The following is a 21,104-nucleotide window of genomic DNA, read 5'->3' as shown; positions in this document are numbered from 1 at the left end:
TTGTATGACTGCATGTTTTCATTTCTCTTGGGAGAATTGCTGGGCCGTATGGTAACTCTGCCTCTTCATTTGAGGAACTGCTGAATGTTTCCAATAAGCAGGGTATATGAAGATTCCAATTTATCCACAACATTATCAACATCTATCATTGTCCTTTTTAAAAAAATTTTTTTTAATCTTTATTATTTATTTTTGAGAGAGAGAGAGAGAGAGAGAGAGAGAGGGAATGAGCAGGGGAGGGGGCAGAGAGAGAGGGAGACATAGAATCCGAAGCAGGCTCCAGGCTCTGAGCTGGTAGCACAGAGCCCCATGCGGGGCTCGAACCCACAAACTGTGAGATAATGACCTGAGCCGAACTCAGACACTTAACCGACTGAGCCACCCAGGCGCCCCTATCATTGTCTTTTAAAAAACTTTTAGCCATCCTAGTGGGTGTGAAGTGATACCTTAATATAGTTCAGATTTGCATTTCCTTAATTATTTTTTTTTATATTTTTTAAAGTTTTTTTTTTTTTAACGTTTATTTATTTTTGGGACAGAGAGAGACAGAGCATGAACGGGGGAGGGGCAGAGAGAGAGGGAGACACAGAATCGGAAGCAGGCTCCAGGCTCTGAGCCATCAGCCCAGAGCCTGACGCAGGGCTCTAACTCACGGACCGCGAGATCGTGACCCGGGCTGAAGTCGGACGCTTAACCGACTGAGCCACCCAGGCGCCCCTGAATTTCCTTAATTATTAATCATGTTAAACATCTTTTCATGTGCTGACTGGCTATTTGTATATTTTCTTTGGAGACGTGTCTATTGGACTCCTTTGCCCACTTTTAAATTGGGTTGTCTTTTTCTTGTTGACTTGTAAGAGTTCTTTATGTATTTTGAATTCAATTCCCTTATCTGATATGTGATTTGCAAATATTTTCTCCCATTCTGTAGATTATCTTTTCATTTTCTTGATTGTGTCCTTTGAAGCAAAAAAGCCTTTAAGTGTGAAGTCCAGTTGACCTTAGTTTTCCTTTCGTTGCTTATGTGTGCAGTGTCGTATCTAGGATACATTGACTAACCCAAGGTCACCAGCATTTACTCTTATGGGCTTTTTGGTAAGACTTTTGTAGTTTTAGCTTTTTTCATTTAGCTCTATGGTCCAATCTAAGTTATTTTTTGTGTATGATGTGAACCCATTCTTTTGAATGTTGGATTATGAGTATGCAATGATTTTTTTTTTAATCAAAAGGGGCTATGGTTTTTTAAAGGTTAAGACAATCTAATCTAGGTAGTATGGCAGAGTATCCCTTGCCATCTTTACCAGACGTCTATTGAGCATGTGCATAGATAGCACACTCCTAGGTCCCCTGAAGGGAGACAGATGCTTTACACCGTCCTTGTCTTTAAGCAGCCTACTACCTAGTTTGTGAAAACTACAAACTAGAAAAGATAAACTCAGTACTGTGTATGTTCAGAGAAGCCTAGCTATTAGGAGGAAGCATCATGAAGAAAGAGGAATTGTCTGAAAGGATGGGTAGCCAGGCTGGAATATGAAGGGAGTTCTGGAATGAAGGCACCATAGGATGACAAAAGGCTTGAAGGTGGGAGTGGGGAAGTGGCCAGGATCCATCTGGCTAATTATAGTGAAGTCTGTGAGGAACAGTGAAAAATAAGGTTGAAAAGTTAACTGGTGCTCATTTCATTAAAAGTACTGAATTATAAGCTTAGAAGTTTGGTCTTTATCCGGGGCAGAGGGCTGCCATTAAATGCTTTGGGGTAAGCAGAGAAGAAGGATTCAGTAGGAGAGAATAATATGGCTTTCCTTATAAAATGGATGGAGAAGAGACTAGAGGAAGTGAGACCAACATAGTCCAAAAGTGAGATGACTAAGACCTGGTACAATCTTGTTCTCACCCTCTCTCCCTGTCATTGTGGTACAATCTGGTTCTCACCCTCTCTCTCTGTTCTACCACTGCTGTTAGCCTGGTCCATCACCTCTCCCTCCTTCCCTTCTCATCGCTAAGGAAGAATCACCTCTCTGCCCCCCTCAGGTCTTCTATACCCCCTCCAAGCACCCCAGTATCTTATACCTTCACATGATGGAAGTGTTAGTCTTGATGGGACCTCTCAAATGACCCCCTCAAGTTACAAGGAGGGAAGTGAAGACTGGTGAGGTTAAGCAGTTTATTCAGTTATTCTATTCAATGGCAGAATTAGGAACAATAATACCAATTATATGGGAAATGTGACCTCATACCTTTAAATTAAAAAAAAAAAAAAAAAAGGTGGAGGAGAATACTAGAATTGACATACCAACCCCAAGGCTTGATTAATGACTGGTTCAGACTGGCAATTATTTGACAACTGGCTTCATTTTTGTTTTATATGGCAAGCTAATTAAATGTAATTTTAAAATCTGCTTCCTTCCAGGTCAAGTGAAAAGTGCCAAATCTGTAGTCTAAGCCATGGTCAGAAAAGAAGTCAAGATCTTACCTTCTACTGAGTATATATTTTGTAAAAGACCACACTTTCTTCTAATATTTATAAAAGCAAACTTACTCATGCCAACTGAAGTTAAGAAAATACATGTAGGGCTTTATAAGAATGTTTAGGTATGAATCACCCTTTTTTTGTTTTACCCTATTCAGCACGTGTAATTCCAGACGCTCTTTCCTTGCCTCTGCTTCAAGTGTGGCTCCGTGTGAGTTCCACATGCTGCTCCCAGACAGCGTGGGTGTGAATCACTCACAAAGTCTCTCTGGAAGCTCTAAAAGCTATATAGAGAATCTAACAGTTTTCTAACAGAGGCAGGAAATTTCCATTTAACTGAAGAATTCTATTAGAAAAGACATATTAGCTATTTCCAGAGGAAAAGTTTGTTCTCCCTCTTTCAAAAGAAAAGCTATGGGAAGACATTCTGGAGCAAGGATATATTAAGAATGGTTTGGCTCGGGGTTTTCGTCTTCTTCTTCCTTCTTCCTTCTTTTTTAATTATATGGTTTATTTATTTATTTTGAGAGAGATCACTCAAGCAAGGGAGTGGAGTGACATAAATGGAGAGAGAGAGAACCCCAATCCCAAGCAGGCTCTGTGCCCAACATGAGAATCAATCCCACCAACCATGATACCATGACCTGAGCTGAAATCAAGAGTCGGACAGTTAATTGATGGAGCCACCCAGGCTCCCCTCAGGGTCCTCTTCTTAAACAACTATTACTTTTTTTGTTTTGTTTTTAATGTTTATTTTTGAGAGAGACAGAGAGATAGAGAGAGAGCAAGAGCCAGCGGGGAAGGGGCAAAGAGAGAGGGAGACACAGAATCTGAAGCAGGCTCCAGGCTGAGTTGTCAGCACAGAGCCTGACGCGGGGCTTGGACTCACAAACTGGGAGATTATGACCTGAGCCGAAGTCGGATGCTTAACTGACTAAGCCACCCAGGCGATCCTACAACTATTACTTTTTATATCCAAATTAAAATTTACCTGTGAGGTGGGATTTAGTCTTTTAGTAAAATCTGCTCATTTCTTTAGCTTCCTCCTCCTCCTCCTCCTCCTCCTCTCTCTCTCTCTCTCTCTCCACACACACATGTATATTTAGATTTCCCTTATTCTGTAGGTTTGACAATATAGATATTTTAACTGGACTCCATGCTATCTTTCTTTCTGTTCTGTTTTATATTTTTTATGATTAAAATTTTTTTTTACATTTATTTATTTTTGATGAAGAGAGACAGAGCACAAGTCGGGGAGGGGCAGAGAGAGAAAGAGACACAGAATTGGAAGCAGGCTCCAGGCTTCGAGCTCCAAGCTCTGAACTGTCAGCACAGAGCCTGACGTGGGGCTCGAACTCACCAACTGTGAGATCACGACCTGAGCCGAAGTTGGATGCTTAGCCGACTGAGCCACCCAGGCACCCCCTATTTTTTATGTTTTAAATATCAGTGTTGGTTTGGTTTCATATTAGTGGTTTGGAATGTCTTTTTTTCCCCTAGTTTATCTAAAAGCCCCCAAACCTTCTACTACTCTGATTTTCCTGAAAATTTTTATAGAAACAACATGTTAAAAAAAAACAACCACATTTATGTGTTGTTCTTAAGACCTTTTCTTTTTTGTCCTACACTAAAAGCTAGTTTTTCATTATAGAGGGGATGGAAAAGAAAAAAGCAATTCAGTAATTGCTCATCAGCTGACACTTTCTCAACTACGGTTTTGAGATAACACTTTAAATTTGTGTCACAGATTTTTAAGTTTTGAGATCTTTTTTATGCATGAGCAATTCCATTTCAGCAATTCCATTCCATTTTTGCCTTAAGCAAAAGAATAGGGCAATAACTCTCACTCCCTCTGGTAGATCCAATGGGTGTTTGTGGAGTTCTACAAGGAAGGAGGTCTATCTGTGTTGGCTCTGCTCTCTTACTATTGTACATTGTGAGAAGTCTGTTACCTTTAAGGACTGCAGTAATTTGGGACAAGGCTAGTTGCCATTTTTATTGTTTCTGCCGTATTTTCTGAGACTTGATCTTGAGTATGTCGTTACCTTCCAGGCAATGTGGTCCTGATGATTAGGGGGATGATTCCTGAATCTTACTTCAAAGATTCGTAGATAAAACTGAGACAGTTCTGGAGATCCTTAATATAAAATAAACCTCTCTCTCCTTTATTCACCTTTTAGTTCTTCTCTTCCAACTTCTTGAAGCTTTTGATGTATGTAGTAACGCTGTCTTTCTAAAACTCCTTGACTGGCACCCTTATGTCATTGTGGTTCCTTTACTGCTTTTCTAACTCCTTTACCAGCTGCTGTGGTCTGAATGTGTTGTATGTCATGCCCCCACCCCTCCCCCCTGCAAATTCACATGTTAAAATCTAATGCTCAAAGTGATAATATTAGGAGGTGGAGCCTTTCGGAGGTGAATAGGTTGTGAGGGCAGAACCCTCTTGAATGGGATTAGGTTCTTATAAAAGAGACCTCCAGACAGTTCCCTTGCCCTTAGCACCCATGTGAGGTTACAGCAAAATGAGCCGTATAGGAGGTAGGCTCTCACCAGACACTGAATCTTCTGGCACCATAATCTTGGACTTCCCAGCCTCCAGAACTGTAAGAAATAAATGTTTGTTGTTTATAAAGTAGCCAGCTATGGTCTTTTGTTGTAACAGCCTGAACTAAGATGCCAATTCCTATTCTTCATCTTGCCTCCAGCAATGGAAACTTCTCAAAAGTCAGTCTGTCTTACAGACATTTCTATGTCAGTTATGCCTCAATAAAGATGAAAAAAAAAAAAAAAAAGCCTATTCTGACCTTTGGCAAAGCAGTCTATAATTCTTCACCCCGTGACCTTTTTTATCCCCAGTGTTAGGAAGAACGAATCCCTCCTTCTCTGGAGTATCTGTAGTGCTAATAGCCACATATATATTCTATTTAATTGTTCACATATTTGTCTTCCCTTGCGGATTATGAGCTTTTTGAGGGTAGGGGATTTGTCATGTTTTTCTTCATACCTCAAGAGCCCATAAGGTAGTAAGTTAGTAAATAACAGTTGAATGAATTCTCTTTTGGTGCTACCTTATTCATAGAGTTCTTTCTAAAAATGACTCCTGAACCCTTCACTCCATTACCTTCTTTGTGCTGGTGCCCTGTTGCGACTCCCGCTTCTCTGGCCCCACACACGTACAACGTCATGACTGTGTATCTAGTTTCTCCTCTGTTTTCTGACCTTCATCTTGAATGCTGTACTAGTTTTTAGGCATGTGAACCTGGTGATTACCAAAGGATTCCTGGATCCTATGTCAAAGATTCCGCTGATGTGAGGATCTGAGTTTAGAGAGATATAGTACTTCTTGTGATCTGTTGTTGCATTGAATTATACATTTATTCATAGGAGAGTTCAAATGTCCATATGCTTTGAGTTTGAGCTGCTACACAGGTAGGTGCAGGACTTCTTCTGAATACCTGTAGAGTAATTACAATTTCAATGTGCAGACTAGTAAATTAAATTATTTAGAAAGGGGTCAAGTAAAGGCTAAATTCAGTGCTATGATAAACGCTAGACAGTGGTTCCTGAGACTTCTGTAGTTTGATTGGAAAAATGTGAAAAAATGGAGGAGATTGATATGACATCATTAAGAAAACAAGTACTATCTGCTATCACTGTTATTTAATAAAAGAGAAGATTTTAACATCAGAAAAGAAGGGAAGGTGTGATTTCATTGTTAGGTTCTGTCCTTTAAATTGAATAAATTAAGCTTTATTATGAACTGTTATATATGCCACGTATGATGGAACTTTTGTCATGAATCACCACTGGTCTATGGTCCAGCCTTTGAGAACTGCTCTAGACTGAGTTGAAGCAGGCAGAATGCTATTAAGGTGAACATGATGCCCCAAATTATAAAGGGCTGACAATACACTCCGATTTTTTTTAATCTAAAATGTGATACATTGTATTTTCCAAGTTGGCCCCATCTCCTGTCCTACATGCTCTTCTTACAATGTAATCATGACATTCCTCACATAGAGAGGTGGGTCTCTACTCTCTCCTCTTGAATCTGGGCAGGCCTGTGCTTATCGTGGAAGTAATACTATGTGATTTCCATAGATCATAAAAGGTGATGCAGTTTCCAGCTAGTTCATTTGAGATGCTCAGTCTTGGAAACCAGTCTGTGTGGAGAGACCCATATGGACAGAAACTGAGGCCCTAACCCACAGCCCTGTCTGAGCTTCAGCTAACAGTCACTGCTAGTGAGCCATCTCGGAAGCAGATCCTTCAATCAAGCCACCACAGCCAATGCAGTATGGAGCCTTCTCTGTTGAGTCCTGCTAAAATTGTAGATGTCAGCTAAATAAATGATTGTTGTTGTTTTAACCTACTAAGTTTTGTGTCTCTTTGTTATGCAGTAATGTATAACATACACATTTTAGACTGTGGAAGCGAGAAAATGACATAACAAACCCCTCTCCTGGGGGAGAGGATTAGATTGGAATGACAAAGGAATGAGAGAGTAGAATTTCATTGTCACAAGATAACTTCCTTGAAAATAAACTACAAATTGATGAATAATGTTCATTTGTTTAAATTTATACTATATTTGTTTTTAGTGATTGTATTTGAGGCAAAAATCTATTAAGTTTGGCATCGCATAATTGGGATACATTTGACCTCCTATGAAGAGTAATATTGTTTCTTCAAATTAAGTACCAGAAGTACCTAAAATATGTGATATTGCCTTTTTGGAACCCCAGAGGGCCTAGAGGAGAGTGTTCGTGAAAGTCTGCAGAATCTTTAAAGGTCTCTGGGAGGTTATTAGTGGGAGTTTATAGGAAGGGGAAGAAAATGTTATTAGAAACTGGAGAAGAGAGGCCCTTGTTATGTGATGGTGGTAAATTTGACCACACTGTTGTCTAAGTAATGAACTCAATGGTCCTGCTAAGGATTTTTCTAGATAGTGTTCAAGTGCCACCTGGCTGCTTCTGCTACAACATGAGAGGAGAGAGATGAGCCAAAAAGGAACAGTTCAGTTTTCAAATGAAATTTAGAAGAAATATAATGGAGCCAGTACCCACTGAGTTTAAAAATAAAAGTGTTTCTCATTCCCAGCCTTTCTAGAAGGCAAAAGGTCTCAAAATAAGAAATGGATTCTGAGAAAAGATAAAATCGCAGGCGGGATTGTGAGGTCATAAGACCTCAGAGATATCTAAGGTGGCACCTTCTGGAACTGCTCCGACTTGAGGTGGACTTTCTCAGTGCATCTGGGTGGATGACCTCCAGCTGCTCTAGGCAATCATTGTCATAGCTAGAAACCAAATGCAAAGAGAACAGCTCTCTCTGTCTCGACAGTGATATATACCAAGCTGAGGAACCATCTAAATGGTCCTGAGTCCCATGCCCATCCCTGAACCAATCATTGTATTAGGGGGATGCATTAGGGTTATGACTAACCAACCTTGTCTCAGTCAGGTACTATAATCTATTATCAGAATATGGGAAAGAGAAAGGATTCTGATAATATAATCTATTATCAGAATATGGGGTTGGGGGAGAACATCCTGGGCAGCCCCTCAGCCCTCAACTCCTAAAGCTGTCACAGTCTACTCAGCTGGCTCTGCCAAAAATGGTGACACACAGATTTATTGTTGCTTTTCTTTTTTTATTCTTTTTTAAATTAAAAAAAAATTATTTTTAGAGAGAAAGAGACCAAGCAAACGTGCATGTACACAAGCATGGGGGGGTGGGGAGTGTGGAGAAAAAAAGAGGGAGAAAGAGAATCTCAAGCAGGCTCTGTGCTGTCAGTGCAGCACCTCGTGCGGGCTCCATCTCATGGCGTGAGATCATGACCTGAGCCGAAATCAAGAGTCAGACGCTCAACCGAGCCACCCAGGCGCCCCTATTATTGCTTTTCTTTAAAGCTCTATGGGAAAGATTGTAATGTAAAGGAATTTGATCATCTCTGTATTTTAGTTATGTGCGATCACTAGAGGAACTATGTGTAACCTAGAGCCAACTATGAATTTTGTCCAAGTATTCTTGAGATATGAGGATTTTTCTAAAAACCATGGAGAAACTGAATTTTGAAATGTAAAGCTTCATGAGACTTACCTGTAGGGTCTAGGTGACCCAAGTGAGCCTGAGGGGACAGCAGGATAGGAACTAGATGGAAGGTGGAAGGATGTTACTCAAAATTATATGAAGCAGTTGAGAGAATTCAAGGCAACAAGCAGTATAGATAACACAAAGATGAAAATGGGAGAAATGGTAGTAAACTTGGTAACTAGGAGACTTAAGTAAGGGCATGGGAAAGAGAAAGGAATGGGTCTCTCAGACCCTGTGATAAGACAATTTAAAAAAAAACAAAAAAACATGGTCCTTGGAATTTATGGGCTGAGTGGTTTAAAAGAACCATACCAGACAACAACAAAATGCAAATATTTTGGAGAATGGTTTATGGGCAGCAACCAATGGTGGTTGCTGCAATCAGGGCCAGACATAGAACTGTTGACTAAAACTCTTTAAAGTTTCAAGTAGAAATTGAGACTTTCATTTGTCAAAGCTTCTTTGATACGTAGTGATGGAGAAAATGGATGACAATTTAGTAATCTCACTGCTGTGGTGGTATCCATGATGCCCTGGGGGAGAGGATTAGATTGGAATGACAAAGGAATGAGAGAGTAGAATTTCATTGTCACAAGTAACTTCCTTGGAAATAAACTACAAATTGATGAATAATGTTTGTTTAAATTTATACTGTATTTGTTTTTAGTGATTACATTTGAGGCAAAAATCTATTAAGCTTGGCATCGCATAATTTGGGATACATTTGTCCTCCTATGAAGAGTAATATTGTTTCTTCAAATTAAGTACCAAAAGTGAGAAATTCCCATTGAAAAGGAAGGATAGGTAGAAAAAGAGAAAATGGAAAAGGATAAATGAAAAAATCAGAAGGGAGACCAGGCAGTGTTAAAGAGGATTAGGGCTGGAGAAAGAAAAACAAGAATATATATTTAAAAACATGTAGGAGGAGGTTCTGTCTACATGGTGTATGACCATGGCAGGCAAAGAAAATCAGTTAAAACAGTTGTGGGTATAGACACAGCTTGAGCATTAAGAAATGCAAGCTTCTCTGGAACTGGATCACTTAGCTGCTTCTGGATTGGGAGTGGGGGATGATATACGTAGCCAATCAGAATGAAAGTAAGTTGGCAAGCAACCAATGGGAATTAGGTATGGAAATGGCTTTCGGTGTGATATCAGTTGGCAGTACTGTCCTTGGCAAACAGACGCAGAGCTGAGCGTCGTTCATTCTTTGTGATTTTCAAGAGCCTTCATCTTGATTTCCACTCTGAACCAGCTTAGTCTTGAAAGATGGTATCTCTGGTCTTGGTAGCTTGGAGAAGAACTTGATTTGAGAGCGGTGCTGTAATGACAGGTGGGGATAGCAAGATGTGAGAATGCCAGGGATGTGGAGGGTTATTTGAGGGACATGTGAAGTGATTTGAAGATGCAGCATTTTGAATCTCATTTCTGCTTCACATCAGAATATGGCTTATAGACAGGTGCAAAACAAAGAACCAAAGATTAACTCTAAATATTATTGGGGATACTTCAGGAATCTCTAGGAATTTTTAGGTTAAGGTTAACTGCAAGGAAAAATAAAACAGAATGAGTCCTTCTCAGGACCACGAAATAGATTTGTGTAGGCTATGTTCTACACAAGGGCACCAGCTGAGGGTAGGTACTGGGGCTGAAATCCCTGCACAAACCATGTGCCCTGTCATCAGGAAGGGGGACTTTTTCTAATTCACTTAAAGGCACCATATGATAAAACCTCAAATTTAATCTTTTCCTTTGTTTTTATGTTATTTACCCTCCTCCCCTGCCTTACCTTATCAGTGTGACTCAACATTGACCTCCCAAAATGGGAAACCATTTTGGATTTGGAAGGGCCCAAGAGAGGAAAAAGGGGATGTAGGATTGAAATAGTAAAGGGGAATTCCAGAATCATTTATACCCATGGAGGAAGAGCTCCCCCTCAAAAAGTTCATTTCATCAAATATTATAGAGAGCCTATTATGTGCCTTGTACTGTGTGTAAGAAAAATAATATTCAGCCCTGGCCCTTGAGAAACTCACTGTCCAATGTGGAAGGCAAATAACATCACTAGATCATATGATGGTTAAGTGCAGAAATCAATGGAGTCACGCCTCCATGCATGTGTAGAAGTGTGAGGAAGAAACACACTGCTGTTAGTGTTCCTATAAAATGTTCTTGGATGGGGTGCCTGGGTGGCTCAGTTGGTGAAGCGTCCGACTTCAGCTCAGGTCATGATCTCGTGGTTGGTTTGGGAGTTTGAACCCCGCGTCGGGCTCTGTGCTGACAGCTCAGAGCCTGGAGCCTGCTTCAGATTCTGTGTCTCCCTTGCTCTCTGCCCCTCCCCCGCTCACGCTCTCTCTCTTTCTCTCAAAAATAAATAAACATTAAAAATTTGAAACATTCTTGGAGCAAGAGGTAGAACAGACAGTATCAATGTGTGCCCTGTGGCAAGAAGAAATGTGCTGAGAGCTGAGTGTGGTACAATCTTAGGTAGGAAGAATGTGGATGTGCTGGAACTTGGCAAGTCTCATTGTCTTCTTTTTGCATCTTATAACAGGTTAGTCTGTGGTAGTGAAAGTAGTAACTCACATCTGAATTCATCAAGTTAGGACTGAAAAAGCAGTGTCAAAAATGAACTCTTTCTTCTGGGTGCAAAGAGAAGGTAACAGCAGCAGGACAGAATTACTCTGCGGCAAGACAGCTGGCTACACTATTGTAAATGGGCATTTCACAATGCTTGTGTGTTTCACGATTGTCCTGGGAGGTAAGAAGTAATTTCTAAATCTCATCTTTCCTCTGCCCTCTGAACCTTTCTTAGTGTAGAAAGTGATCACAACTTCCATAAAGAAGAAGTCCAATGAAATTGTAAGATGTGAGTGAATGCTGACAGTCTAGTTTCCTTTAATTATAAGTAGCATCTATACTGTGTCCCTTCCTTCGGTGACATTTGCTGAGCATAGCAGAATGGTAGGCAGAAGCGGAAATAGTCCCCTCATGGGGGAGACAGGCAAACAATAATTACAATACAATGTGGTTAGTTTAACTGTAAAGTTGTGGTCCAGAATCTCTGGTAACGTGGAGGAGAGCCTCATGCTGCCTGCCTGCCAGGCTTAACCTGACCAATAAATCTGGGATGAGGGGACGACGACTGGGGCAAATAAGACCCACACATACGTTTCACAATTTGCATACTTGATGTCATCACTTCTGTCCATTCTATCATGGCTTTTGAAGTGATTTTACTTCCGGGAGGATGCCATCCACCCCACACCCTAGTGGGCAATTAGGAGAGACTTCACAAGGAAAGTCCTCTTAAATGATAATTAAGAATTCAATACGTATGGGGCGCCTGGGTGGCTCAGTCCCTTAAGTGTCCGCTTCTTGATTTCACCTCAGGTCATGATCTCACTGGTCGTGATTTTGAGCCTCCACGCTGACAGTTCGGAGCCTGCTTGGGATTCTCTCCTTCTCTCTCTGCCCCTCCCCAACACATGCGCATGCTCTCTCCCTCTCTAAAAATACATAAACTTAAATTTTTTTAAAGAATTCGATAGGTATGGTTAATGATATTCATGCAGATAAAATACCATATTAAAAAACACAGGTACTTTATTCCACAATTCAACACTAGTGATTGGAGAAAAGCTTCTAGTCCCCTTTAACATTTTTTTCTTTGGGAAAAAAGGTCAACTGTTTTAAAATCCTTTCTTGAATTAGGAAGAGTATAAAGAAATAATGAAGCAAACATTCATAAAACCTTCTTCAATTTTACCTATCATATCAGGGAGCAAAATTGCCTTTTCTGGGGTGAATCTTTAAAACACACACTAATGACATTGGTCTCCTGTCGTACTAAGAGGCGCTGGTGACCATGAATTTCAACAGCTCCAGATGCTTGATGATTACATAGGGACAAGTGCTCTAGCAATAAAGGGCATTACAGAAATGGTTCAAGAAACATTTCTTTAGCCCTATGCAAAAGAAATATTCAATTAATATCTACCAACTTGGCATGACCTGTAGCTGGAAGGCAGTGAATGGAATGCCAGAATCTTGCCCTAGGCATAAATTAATTGGATTATAGTCTATATATTCCTTCTGGAGATAAGAACTGAATAATCTTGGACAGAGGAGAGAGCTTCAAGGCAAGATAATACATGTAGGCAGAGAATAACACATGTCTTCTGTTACTTGTCTGGTGAAGCCAGTTTTCTCCATAGTTAGAGCTCAGTTAAAAGTATTTCTGGCTTTTAGGAAAACTATAGAATATATATTGCTGTAGTTTAGGATGAGTACTAATAAAAGGTGTAATAGGTTGATATGAAGTTTGGCTTTTCATAATTTCTCATCATCAGACCCACAGATAAGATACCTGTACAGTGATCATAATGGGCCACTGGGTGGGCAAATGGGAGGTTGCTGGAATTTCAGTATTTTCCAAATTTACCTGTGAGAGATGCTTCATTTTGTATGTCTTAAAGAGACAGCATTTGTAACAGCTATCAATTATTTATTCATAGCGATATGATACTCAGGAAGTTTATTAAAAAAATTTTTTAGTGTTTATTTTTGAGACACACACACACACACACACACACACACACACACACACACAGCATGAGCAAGGGAGGGGCAGAGAGAGAGAGAGGGAGATGAATTCGAAGCAGGCTGCAGGCTCTGAGCTGTCAGCACAGAGCCCGATGTGGGGCTCGAACTAATGAACTGCAAGATCATGACCCGAACCAAAGTTGGACACAACCGACTGAGCCACCCAGGCACCCTGACACTCAGGAAGTTTGAAATTAAGTACCTAGAGAAAGAGGATATTAAATTGTTTTGAAACTATACATTTTGTATAAATAACACATACATGTATTTCTTCAGGATTTTTGAAGACCTGTCTAAGGAATTCTGAAGTCATTGTTTTGATAATTCTTTCTGTGTCAGGATTTATGATAGGACAACTGGCTCACAGTTTTGTTCAGGTAATGTATGTACAATAAATTAGTAAGTGAAAGAACAGAAACCAAAATCAAGGTCCACTCTCAACGCTATCCCTGAATGTATGGAATTTTTAAAAAATTGAACAGGTACTGAAAAGAATTCATCTGCCATTAAAAATTTTGAAAATGAAAAACCATACAGTATAAGAGACATATTAGAGAAGCAGAAGATAAAATGCTAGTATGGAAGTAAGGAAAATTCGACTGCATTCTTGGGTTCTTCATCGTCTGCCTTTGGAGCCTTACTCCTGTTTCCTTCCCCTCTCTGTATACTGGTTTCATCTGTGGAATAGTCTTCATTATTATTATTTTTTTTTACATTTATTTATTTTTGAGACAGAGAGGGACAGAGCATGAACGGGGGAGGGTCAGAGAGAGAGGGAGACACAGAATCTGAAACAGGCTCCAGGCTCTGAGCTGTCAGCACAGAGCCCGATGCGGGGCTCGAACTCATGGACCTGAGCCGAAGCCGAAGGTCGAGATCATGACCTGAGCCGAAGTCGGTCACCCAACCGACTGAGCCACCCAGGCACCCCTGTGGAATAGTCTTCAATACCTGTGGAGCCTCTAGTTATAAAAGGCAGCTGTTACTGTCATAATGAAGCATGGTTACTCTTTTCTGACTGCCAGATTAAATGCAAAATGTGTCATGTAATATATAATGCAGATACAAGAAAAATTTTATTTATTAACTCTTGACTTCAAGTGCATAGCAGTGTGATCAGTAACGATTTGGCTCCACTCATTCTTTTATTTTTAAAAAATGGAGATGATGCTTGTACCTCTCTAGGATTGTAAAAACCTCCTGTTACTCTTCTAAACACCACCATTACTACTAACGTCTTTTGAGTGTTTGCTATGTGCCAGGGTCTCTTTTAAGTGCTTTGTGTTTATTAATTTATTAGTAATAAGTTATAGAAATAGTAGAATTAGTAAGAAATAGTAATATTTCCTTTTTTCCAGTGAAATATGGAGAAATTTTAATTTTAAAAATTTAAGTATGGTTGACACACAGTGTTACCTGAGTTTCAGGTGTACAACGTAGTGATTCAACTTCTCTATGTGTTATGCTGTGCTCAGCTTATCATCAATTCTTGAGTTAATTCATTGGTCTTCACAGAAACCCAGTGGAAGTAGGTACTGTATCCCATTTTACAGATGAGGAAACTGAGGCACAGAGAGGTTAAGTAATGGAGATTAAACTATTAGTTGAGCCAAAAACTTTTTAGGAGGGAATATTTCCAGCTTTTCAATCATTGTTGCTATCTCTTCCATTCATCTGTGTACAACCTTCATGATTTATGCCTTATATTCACAATATGTGCTATTATCTATGTATTATTTTTCTCTACTTGACTCACTAAAGGACTTTATTTTTTTTTTAAGGCAAGAGCATTTCTTTTTATTTTTTTTTAATGTTTATTTATTTTTGAGAGAGAGACACACAGAGCACTAGTGGGGCAGAGAAAGAGGGAGACACAGAATCTGAAGCAGTCTCCAGGCTTTGAGCTGTCAGCATAGAGCCCATCGTGGGGCCTGAACTCACAAACTGTGAGATCATGACCTGAGCCGAAGTCAGACACTTAACCGAATGAGCCACCCAGGAGCCCTGAGCATTTCTTTTTTAATGTTTACTTTTGAGAGAGAGTGAGAGTGAGAGAGTGCGAATGAGTCGGGGAAGGACAGAGAGAGAGGGAGAGAGAGAATCCCAAACAGGCTCTGCACAGAGCCCAATGCAGGGCTCAGTCTCATGAACTGTGAGATCAAGGGTCAGATGCTTGACCAAATGAACCACCCAGGTGTCCCTCACCGAAGGACTTTAAAATCCTAAGCAAATATTTGTGAAATCACAAGTACTGTGCAAGGTTCTCTTTTCTGTCTCAACGCCAATTAGAATAAACATCTAACAGTCAAATAAAAAATACTTGTGAACATCTAAAATGCTCTCAGGGATCACTAGTGGCAGGGGTATCACTTTTGAAAACACTCATTGCAGTACTTACCACACGCAGTGTTTGTGTAGCCCAAACTCACACAATTCTCTGATGAACAGTGGACTGTACATATAACTCATCTGGACAGATCGTGAAACCTACAAGACCCTCAAAACTGACCTTGTAGATAATCTCTCATTAGTTGCATATTGGAATATACTAAAACTTATATTGATTGATATAGCATCACTTTCTAATACCTCAAATTACCTAATTCTAATTTCTAATACCTAAAAATGGCAGCCAGCTAATTTCATATTTATCTTTGTTAGTTTAGGTGCACGAAATTGTCTACCCTCTTCTGAAAACACCAAGCTTTTCACTTTATTGTTATTTTTCACCTATAATTATATTTATGGCTGCTTTGGATGTGGACTTTTATATACTCAAGAATATGCTTTGGCAGGTAAGAACACATCTTAAAACAAATTATGGTCAGTCTTGCTTGTTTATGTTAGCAGAAAATATGTTTTGTCTATAAAGAAGATTAATAATTCACAAATCTCACATTTTTAGTTCTACCCTCCTTCTTCTGTGGAACCACTAAGTAAAGGGAATTGAAGAGAAGGGAGAAGGAATCTGTATTTGCTGAGTGACCAGTGTGATAAGGCACTGAGTAAATATTTCCATTTTATGTATCAACAAATTGTGGCTTAGAGGTCACAAACAAGGCTGATAAATGGCAGAACCTGAATTCTTCATCTCCACTATATCTGTAGATTTGCCCGTTTTCACTGCTAAAATTGTTTTATTTGTGGCTTTCTCTTTCTTCTTAATCATGCTTCCAGACGAGTTTATTTTTTCTTTCAAAGAATATTTTATTTTGTTTGGTTTTATTCTGTACTTTTTCTAACATCTTGAGGTGGACATTAGTTGATTGATTTTTAGGTTTCTTTTTTTTTGTATTTCGTACGTCTAAGGTTTAAAATTTTTCTATGACTACTCTTTTAGCTTCACCCACGTGTTTTGATTTTTAGTGTTTTCATTATCATCCCAAACCTATCTAAAATTTTTACTATACTTTTTTCTTTGACCTGTTGATTTTTTTTTCCTTCATGTGTGGAAGAATTTTACTTGTTTGTTTATTTATTTGTTATTGAAGTGTAGTTGACATACAATATTAATTTCAGTATATCACAGTGAGTTAACAATCACGTACATATGAAATGCTCACCATGATGAGTGTAGTTACCATCTGTCATTCTACAAAGTTATTACAATATTAATGACTATCTTCATTATGCTGTATTTTTATCCCTGTCACTTACTTATTTTATAACTGAAAGCTTGTACCTCTTTGGCCCCTTCGGCTATTTTGCCCACATCCTCCAGCCCTCTGGTAATCCTCTGTTTGTTCTCTGTGTTATTGAGTCTATTTCTGGTTTTTGTTTATTTATTTATGTACTTTGTTTTTTAGATTCCACACATAAATGAAATCATATGGTATTTGTCTTTTTCTGACTAATTTCACTTAGTGTAATAGGTGCATCCATGTTGTTGCAAATGGCAAGATTTCATTGTTTTATGGCCGTGTCTCTATATAAATGCCACATCTTCTTTATCCAACTTATCTATCAATGGACATTTAGGTTGCCTGCATATCTTGGCTCTTATAAATAATGCTGCAGTAAGGAGGGATGCATATATCTTTTTGAATTAGTGTTTTGTTTTCTTTGGATAAATACCTAGAAGTGGGATTACTGGATCTTATGGTACTTCTAGTTTTAGTTTTTTGAGGAATCTCCATACTGTTTTCCACAGTGGCTGCACCAATTTCCATTCCTACCAACAGCACAAGAGGGTTCCCTCTTCTCTACATCCTTGTGAACACTTATCCATTTCTTGCCTTTTTGATACTCGCCATTCTGACAGGTGTGAGGTGATAGCTTATTGTGGTTTTGATCTGCATTTCCCTGGTGACTTGTTATGTTGTCTTTCATGTGTCTGTTACAAGCCATCAATATGTCTTCTTTGGAAAAAAATCTATTCAGGTCCTCTGCCCATTTTTAATTGGATTATTTGTTTTTAACCCATTAATTACTTAGAAGTTATTTTAAAATTTCCAAATATGGTCTTTTGTCGTTACTTATTTTATCACATTATGACTAGAGAATGTGTTTTGTATATCAACTCTTGTGGTTTGTGGAGATGTGCTTTGTGGCCTAGTATCTCACTTTTCCAAAATGTTCTTTGCTTTACAAGAATATACATTCTCCCATTGTTGAGTGCAGGGGTCTAAATTAGTTCAGTAGATTATTTTGTTTATTATGAAGTCTGGTTTCTATATCTTTGCCAGTGTTTTTCAATTTAATATAACAAGCTTCCATTATAACTATGGATTTATCAATTTCTGCTTGCAATTCTGCTGGTTTTTACTTTATGTAAGTAGAAACTCTGTTTTTAAGTGCCTACAAGTATTATTATTTTCCTAGTTAATTTTTTCCCATTATTTAGCTACCCTTTTATCCTAAATAATGCTCTTTGCCTTACATCAATTTCATCTGGTATTACTGTAGTTATACCAGCTTTCTTTTGCTTAGTATTTTCCTGATATAATTTTCCCATTCTTCCACTTATAAGATTTTGATGTCCTTATGTCTAGATTTTTTTTGATAATATATACTTAGATTTTGTTATTTTATCCATGTTGAGAATCTCTGCTGTTTTACCAGGCACCCGGGTGACTCAGTCAGTTGGTGTCTGACCTTGGCTCAGGTCATGATCTCAAAGTTTGTGGGTTCAAGCTGGTGTCCGGCTTCAGAGCCTAGAGCCTGCTTTGGATTCTGTGTCTCCCACTTTCTCTGCCCCTTCCCCACTTGCACTCTGTCTCTGTCTCTCTCTCTCAATAATAAATATTAAAAAAAATTTAAAACTAGCTTAATATTTATTGTGATTAAAAATAGATTTAGAAGGGCAAAATATTTTAACAGATTTGAGGCACCAAGGAAGATTGGATGGAAAACAGTGTTTGGAAATATGTTCCACACTGTTAAGCCATTGGAGAAATACAAATTAAAACCACAGTGAGGTACCACTACATACCTATTAGAATGGCAACAGCAGAAACAATAACAAGCTTGATGATAGCAAGTGCTGGTGAGAATGCATGAAAACGCAAAATGGTACAGCCGCTTTGGAGAACGGTTTGGGAGTTTCTTACCGAGTTAAACATACACTTGCCATATGACCCAGTAATTCTACTTCTGTGTATTTACTGAAGTGAAATGAAAGCTTATGTTTACACTAAAACCTCTGTGTGAATCTTTGTAGCAGCCTTTTTCATAATCTGAAAAGTCTAGAAAGACCTCAAATGTTCCTCAGCTAGTGAATGAATGAGCACATCGTGATACATCTTACCATAGAATATCACCCAGCAACGAAAAAGGAACAGAGCTTTAATAGACACAACATAGAATTTCAAATGTCTTAGCCAAGAGAGGGAAACCAGACTCAAAAGGCTACCTATTGTATAATTCCATTCATAGACCTTCCTTCTAGCAAAGCCAAAAGAGTATGTTTGGAGAACAGATCATTTGTTGCCAGGCACTGGGGATAGGGAAAGAAATTAAGTACAAAGGAGGAGCCTAAGGACAATTTTTTTTTTTTTAAGGTGATGGATCTGTTCTGTTTCTTAATTGTGGTCATGGTCACATGACTGCATGCATCTGTCAAGACACCTATAACTCCACATCAAAAGAATGAATTTCACTGCATGTGAATTAAAAATAAGTTAAAAAAATCAAAAGAAATCGATTTGGGTTTATTTCTCACATGTAGTTTTGTACTTTGCATTTGCCATGCTTCACCTTTGCTTCTCCTTCAGCCTTCTCAATCAAGTTGAGTCAGTTTTCGTTATTCTTTAATTCCTTCTTCTTGTTTAAGAGTTTTACATTGTTTCTATTTCTGAGGCAGACACTGCTAATTGCCCATCTGATATGCATTCTCTCTTTCTCTCATTAACAGAAACTTACTGGATTTTGCTTGGTATAGTGGTGGGCCCAGTGTGAAATATTCTGTTTCTCAGCAAGTGGTAGCTATGTAGCCTCAGAAAATAGTGTGGCTAATGAAATGTGCACAAAAGTTTGTTGAATGAGGCTTCTAGAAAGCCCTTAATAAGAGGGCCAAATCAGCTGGCATGTGGTTTTTGTCCTTTGTTTTTACCTTTCTTTCTGCGTGGAGCCCTGCAGATCAACACCAAGGAAACCAGGAAATGTTTTACACAGAAGCAGGAAACATTTGCATTCCATTTTAAGAACATTTTGATGTTGGGAACTATTAAGCCGGAATGACAACAAGAAAGATTAGTGAATTGTTCTTGTAACAGTAAAGTAGAATCTCTTTTGTTTGGAAGGGATGGTTTCTTTGAGGCAGGTAACCCTGAATACCTTTCAAAGTTATTTTTTAGAGTAACTGTACAAAATGCATAACCAAGGTCTGATTCTTACCTAAGTAAATGTAGTCGTGCCATCTTTAAATGTTAAATCTAATACTGTGTTATGAATTGGTTTCACAGGTCTTCCTAACAGGATTAATAAGCTTTGTTGTGGCATTCATCGTAATTGGATACGTAGTTCTGAGATTCAATGAAGAGTCATGGGATTTGCAATCTTGCCTACTCTTTAGCATGACCCTTGGCATTACAGATCCTATTTTTTCTGTGAATTCACTGAAAACTATTGGTATGTCAGATTTATTTCTCTCTCTTACATTTAAAAAAAAATTTTAAATATGAAATTTATTGTCAATTTACATTGAAGATATGAGGATAAATTATTTTTCTTTGGATCTTGTTTTGTTTTTGTTTTTTTGCACAAATTGTGCATCTGGCAAGTAGATATTTATGCTATTTTTCTTGGCGATGGGGCATTGATGGACTTGAAAGATGCAATGCAAATAAGGCAATCCAAGATCTGGGATAAATACACCAATTGTAATCTCAAAGGATTTTTTTCAAGACAAAAAGTAACCTTTCTAGAAGGTGATGAAAATTAGCATTCTTATTCCATTCCACTGAATTCTAACCCTCAAGGTAGAAACTCTACCATACCCCCAGTGAAACTCTTCTGAGGCCTTACTGTCTGTTGTTAGAACTGCCTCCCTTTTGGACCAGCTAACGGTAAGCAGGTAGTGGAAGGGTGTGTAGTTTATTTAAAAGATCTTACTATGAGTAAGATCATAGTTTGGCAAACATGTTCAATAATAGCTTAGTCCTGGGGCACCTGGGTGGCTCAGTTGGTTAAGTATCTGACTCTTGGTTTCGGCTCAGGACCTTCTGAATCGTGAGATGGAGCCCCAGCATCGGGTTCTGCATGGACAGTGTGGAGCCTGACCCTCTCCTGCTTGCATGCTCTCTCTCTCTCTCTCAAAATAAATAAACTTAAAAAAAAAAAAGTAATAGCTTATTCCCAAGAGGGTTTGGGGACCTTCAGTACTTCCCCTCTTATTTGGTAAAAGATGATTTCACTTGGAAATATCCCCCTGTTGTAATGTTTTATTAACACAGCAGTAAAAAACATGAAATGGTTAGGTGCTCTGGTTTCAGTTTTT

General features: G+C 38.8%; 2 protein-coding genes across 6 annotated transcripts in view; both read left to right on the top strand.

Annotated features, from left to right (window-relative positions):
• Window positions 1-6,842, top strand: part of ANKRD45 (ankyrin repeat domain 45) — a 48,350-nt gene extending 41,508 nt beyond the window's left edge. The window contains exon 6 of one of the 2 annotated variants that reach the window (XM_049633984.1): window positions 6,572-6,842. In XM_049633984.1, the coding sequence (XP_049489941.1) occupies window positions 6,572-6,585 (14 nt within the window). In that variant the 3' untranslated portion in view covers window positions 6,586-6,842. The other variant, XM_049633983.1, reaches the window with a different exon arrangement.
• An 83-nt stretch (window positions 6,843-6,925) lies between these two features.
• Window positions 6,926-21,104, top strand: part of SLC9C2 (solute carrier family 9 member C2 (putative)) — a 90,012-nt gene continuing 75,833 nt past the window's right edge. For 3 of the 4 annotated variants that reach the window (XM_049633975.1, XM_049633974.1, XM_049633971.1), the window contains exons 1-5: window positions 6,926-9,896; window positions 11,118-11,324; window positions 13,445-13,545; window positions 15,835-15,963; window positions 20,071-20,236. In XM_049633975.1, coding sequence (XP_049489932.1) covers window positions 11,192-11,324; window positions 13,445-13,545; window positions 15,835-15,963; window positions 20,071-20,236 — 529 coding nt within the window. In that variant the 5' untranslated portion in view covers window positions 6,926-9,896; window positions 11,118-11,191. Of the gene's footprint in view, window positions 9,897-11,117; window positions 11,325-13,444; window positions 13,546-15,829; window positions 15,964-20,070; window positions 20,237-21,104 lie in introns of those variants that run through there. The other variant, XM_049633976.1, reaches the window with a different exon arrangement.

Source organism: Panthera uncia, chromosome F1 (assembly GCF_023721935.1).
Source record: "Panthera uncia isolate 11264 chromosome F1, Puncia_PCG_1.0, whole genome shotgun sequence".
Classification (NCBI taxonomy): Eukaryota; Metazoa; Chordata; class Mammalia; order Carnivora; family Felidae; genus Panthera; species Panthera uncia.
Note: the sequence above shows the minus strand (reverse complement) of the source record. Positions and strands in the feature narration are given on the sequence as shown.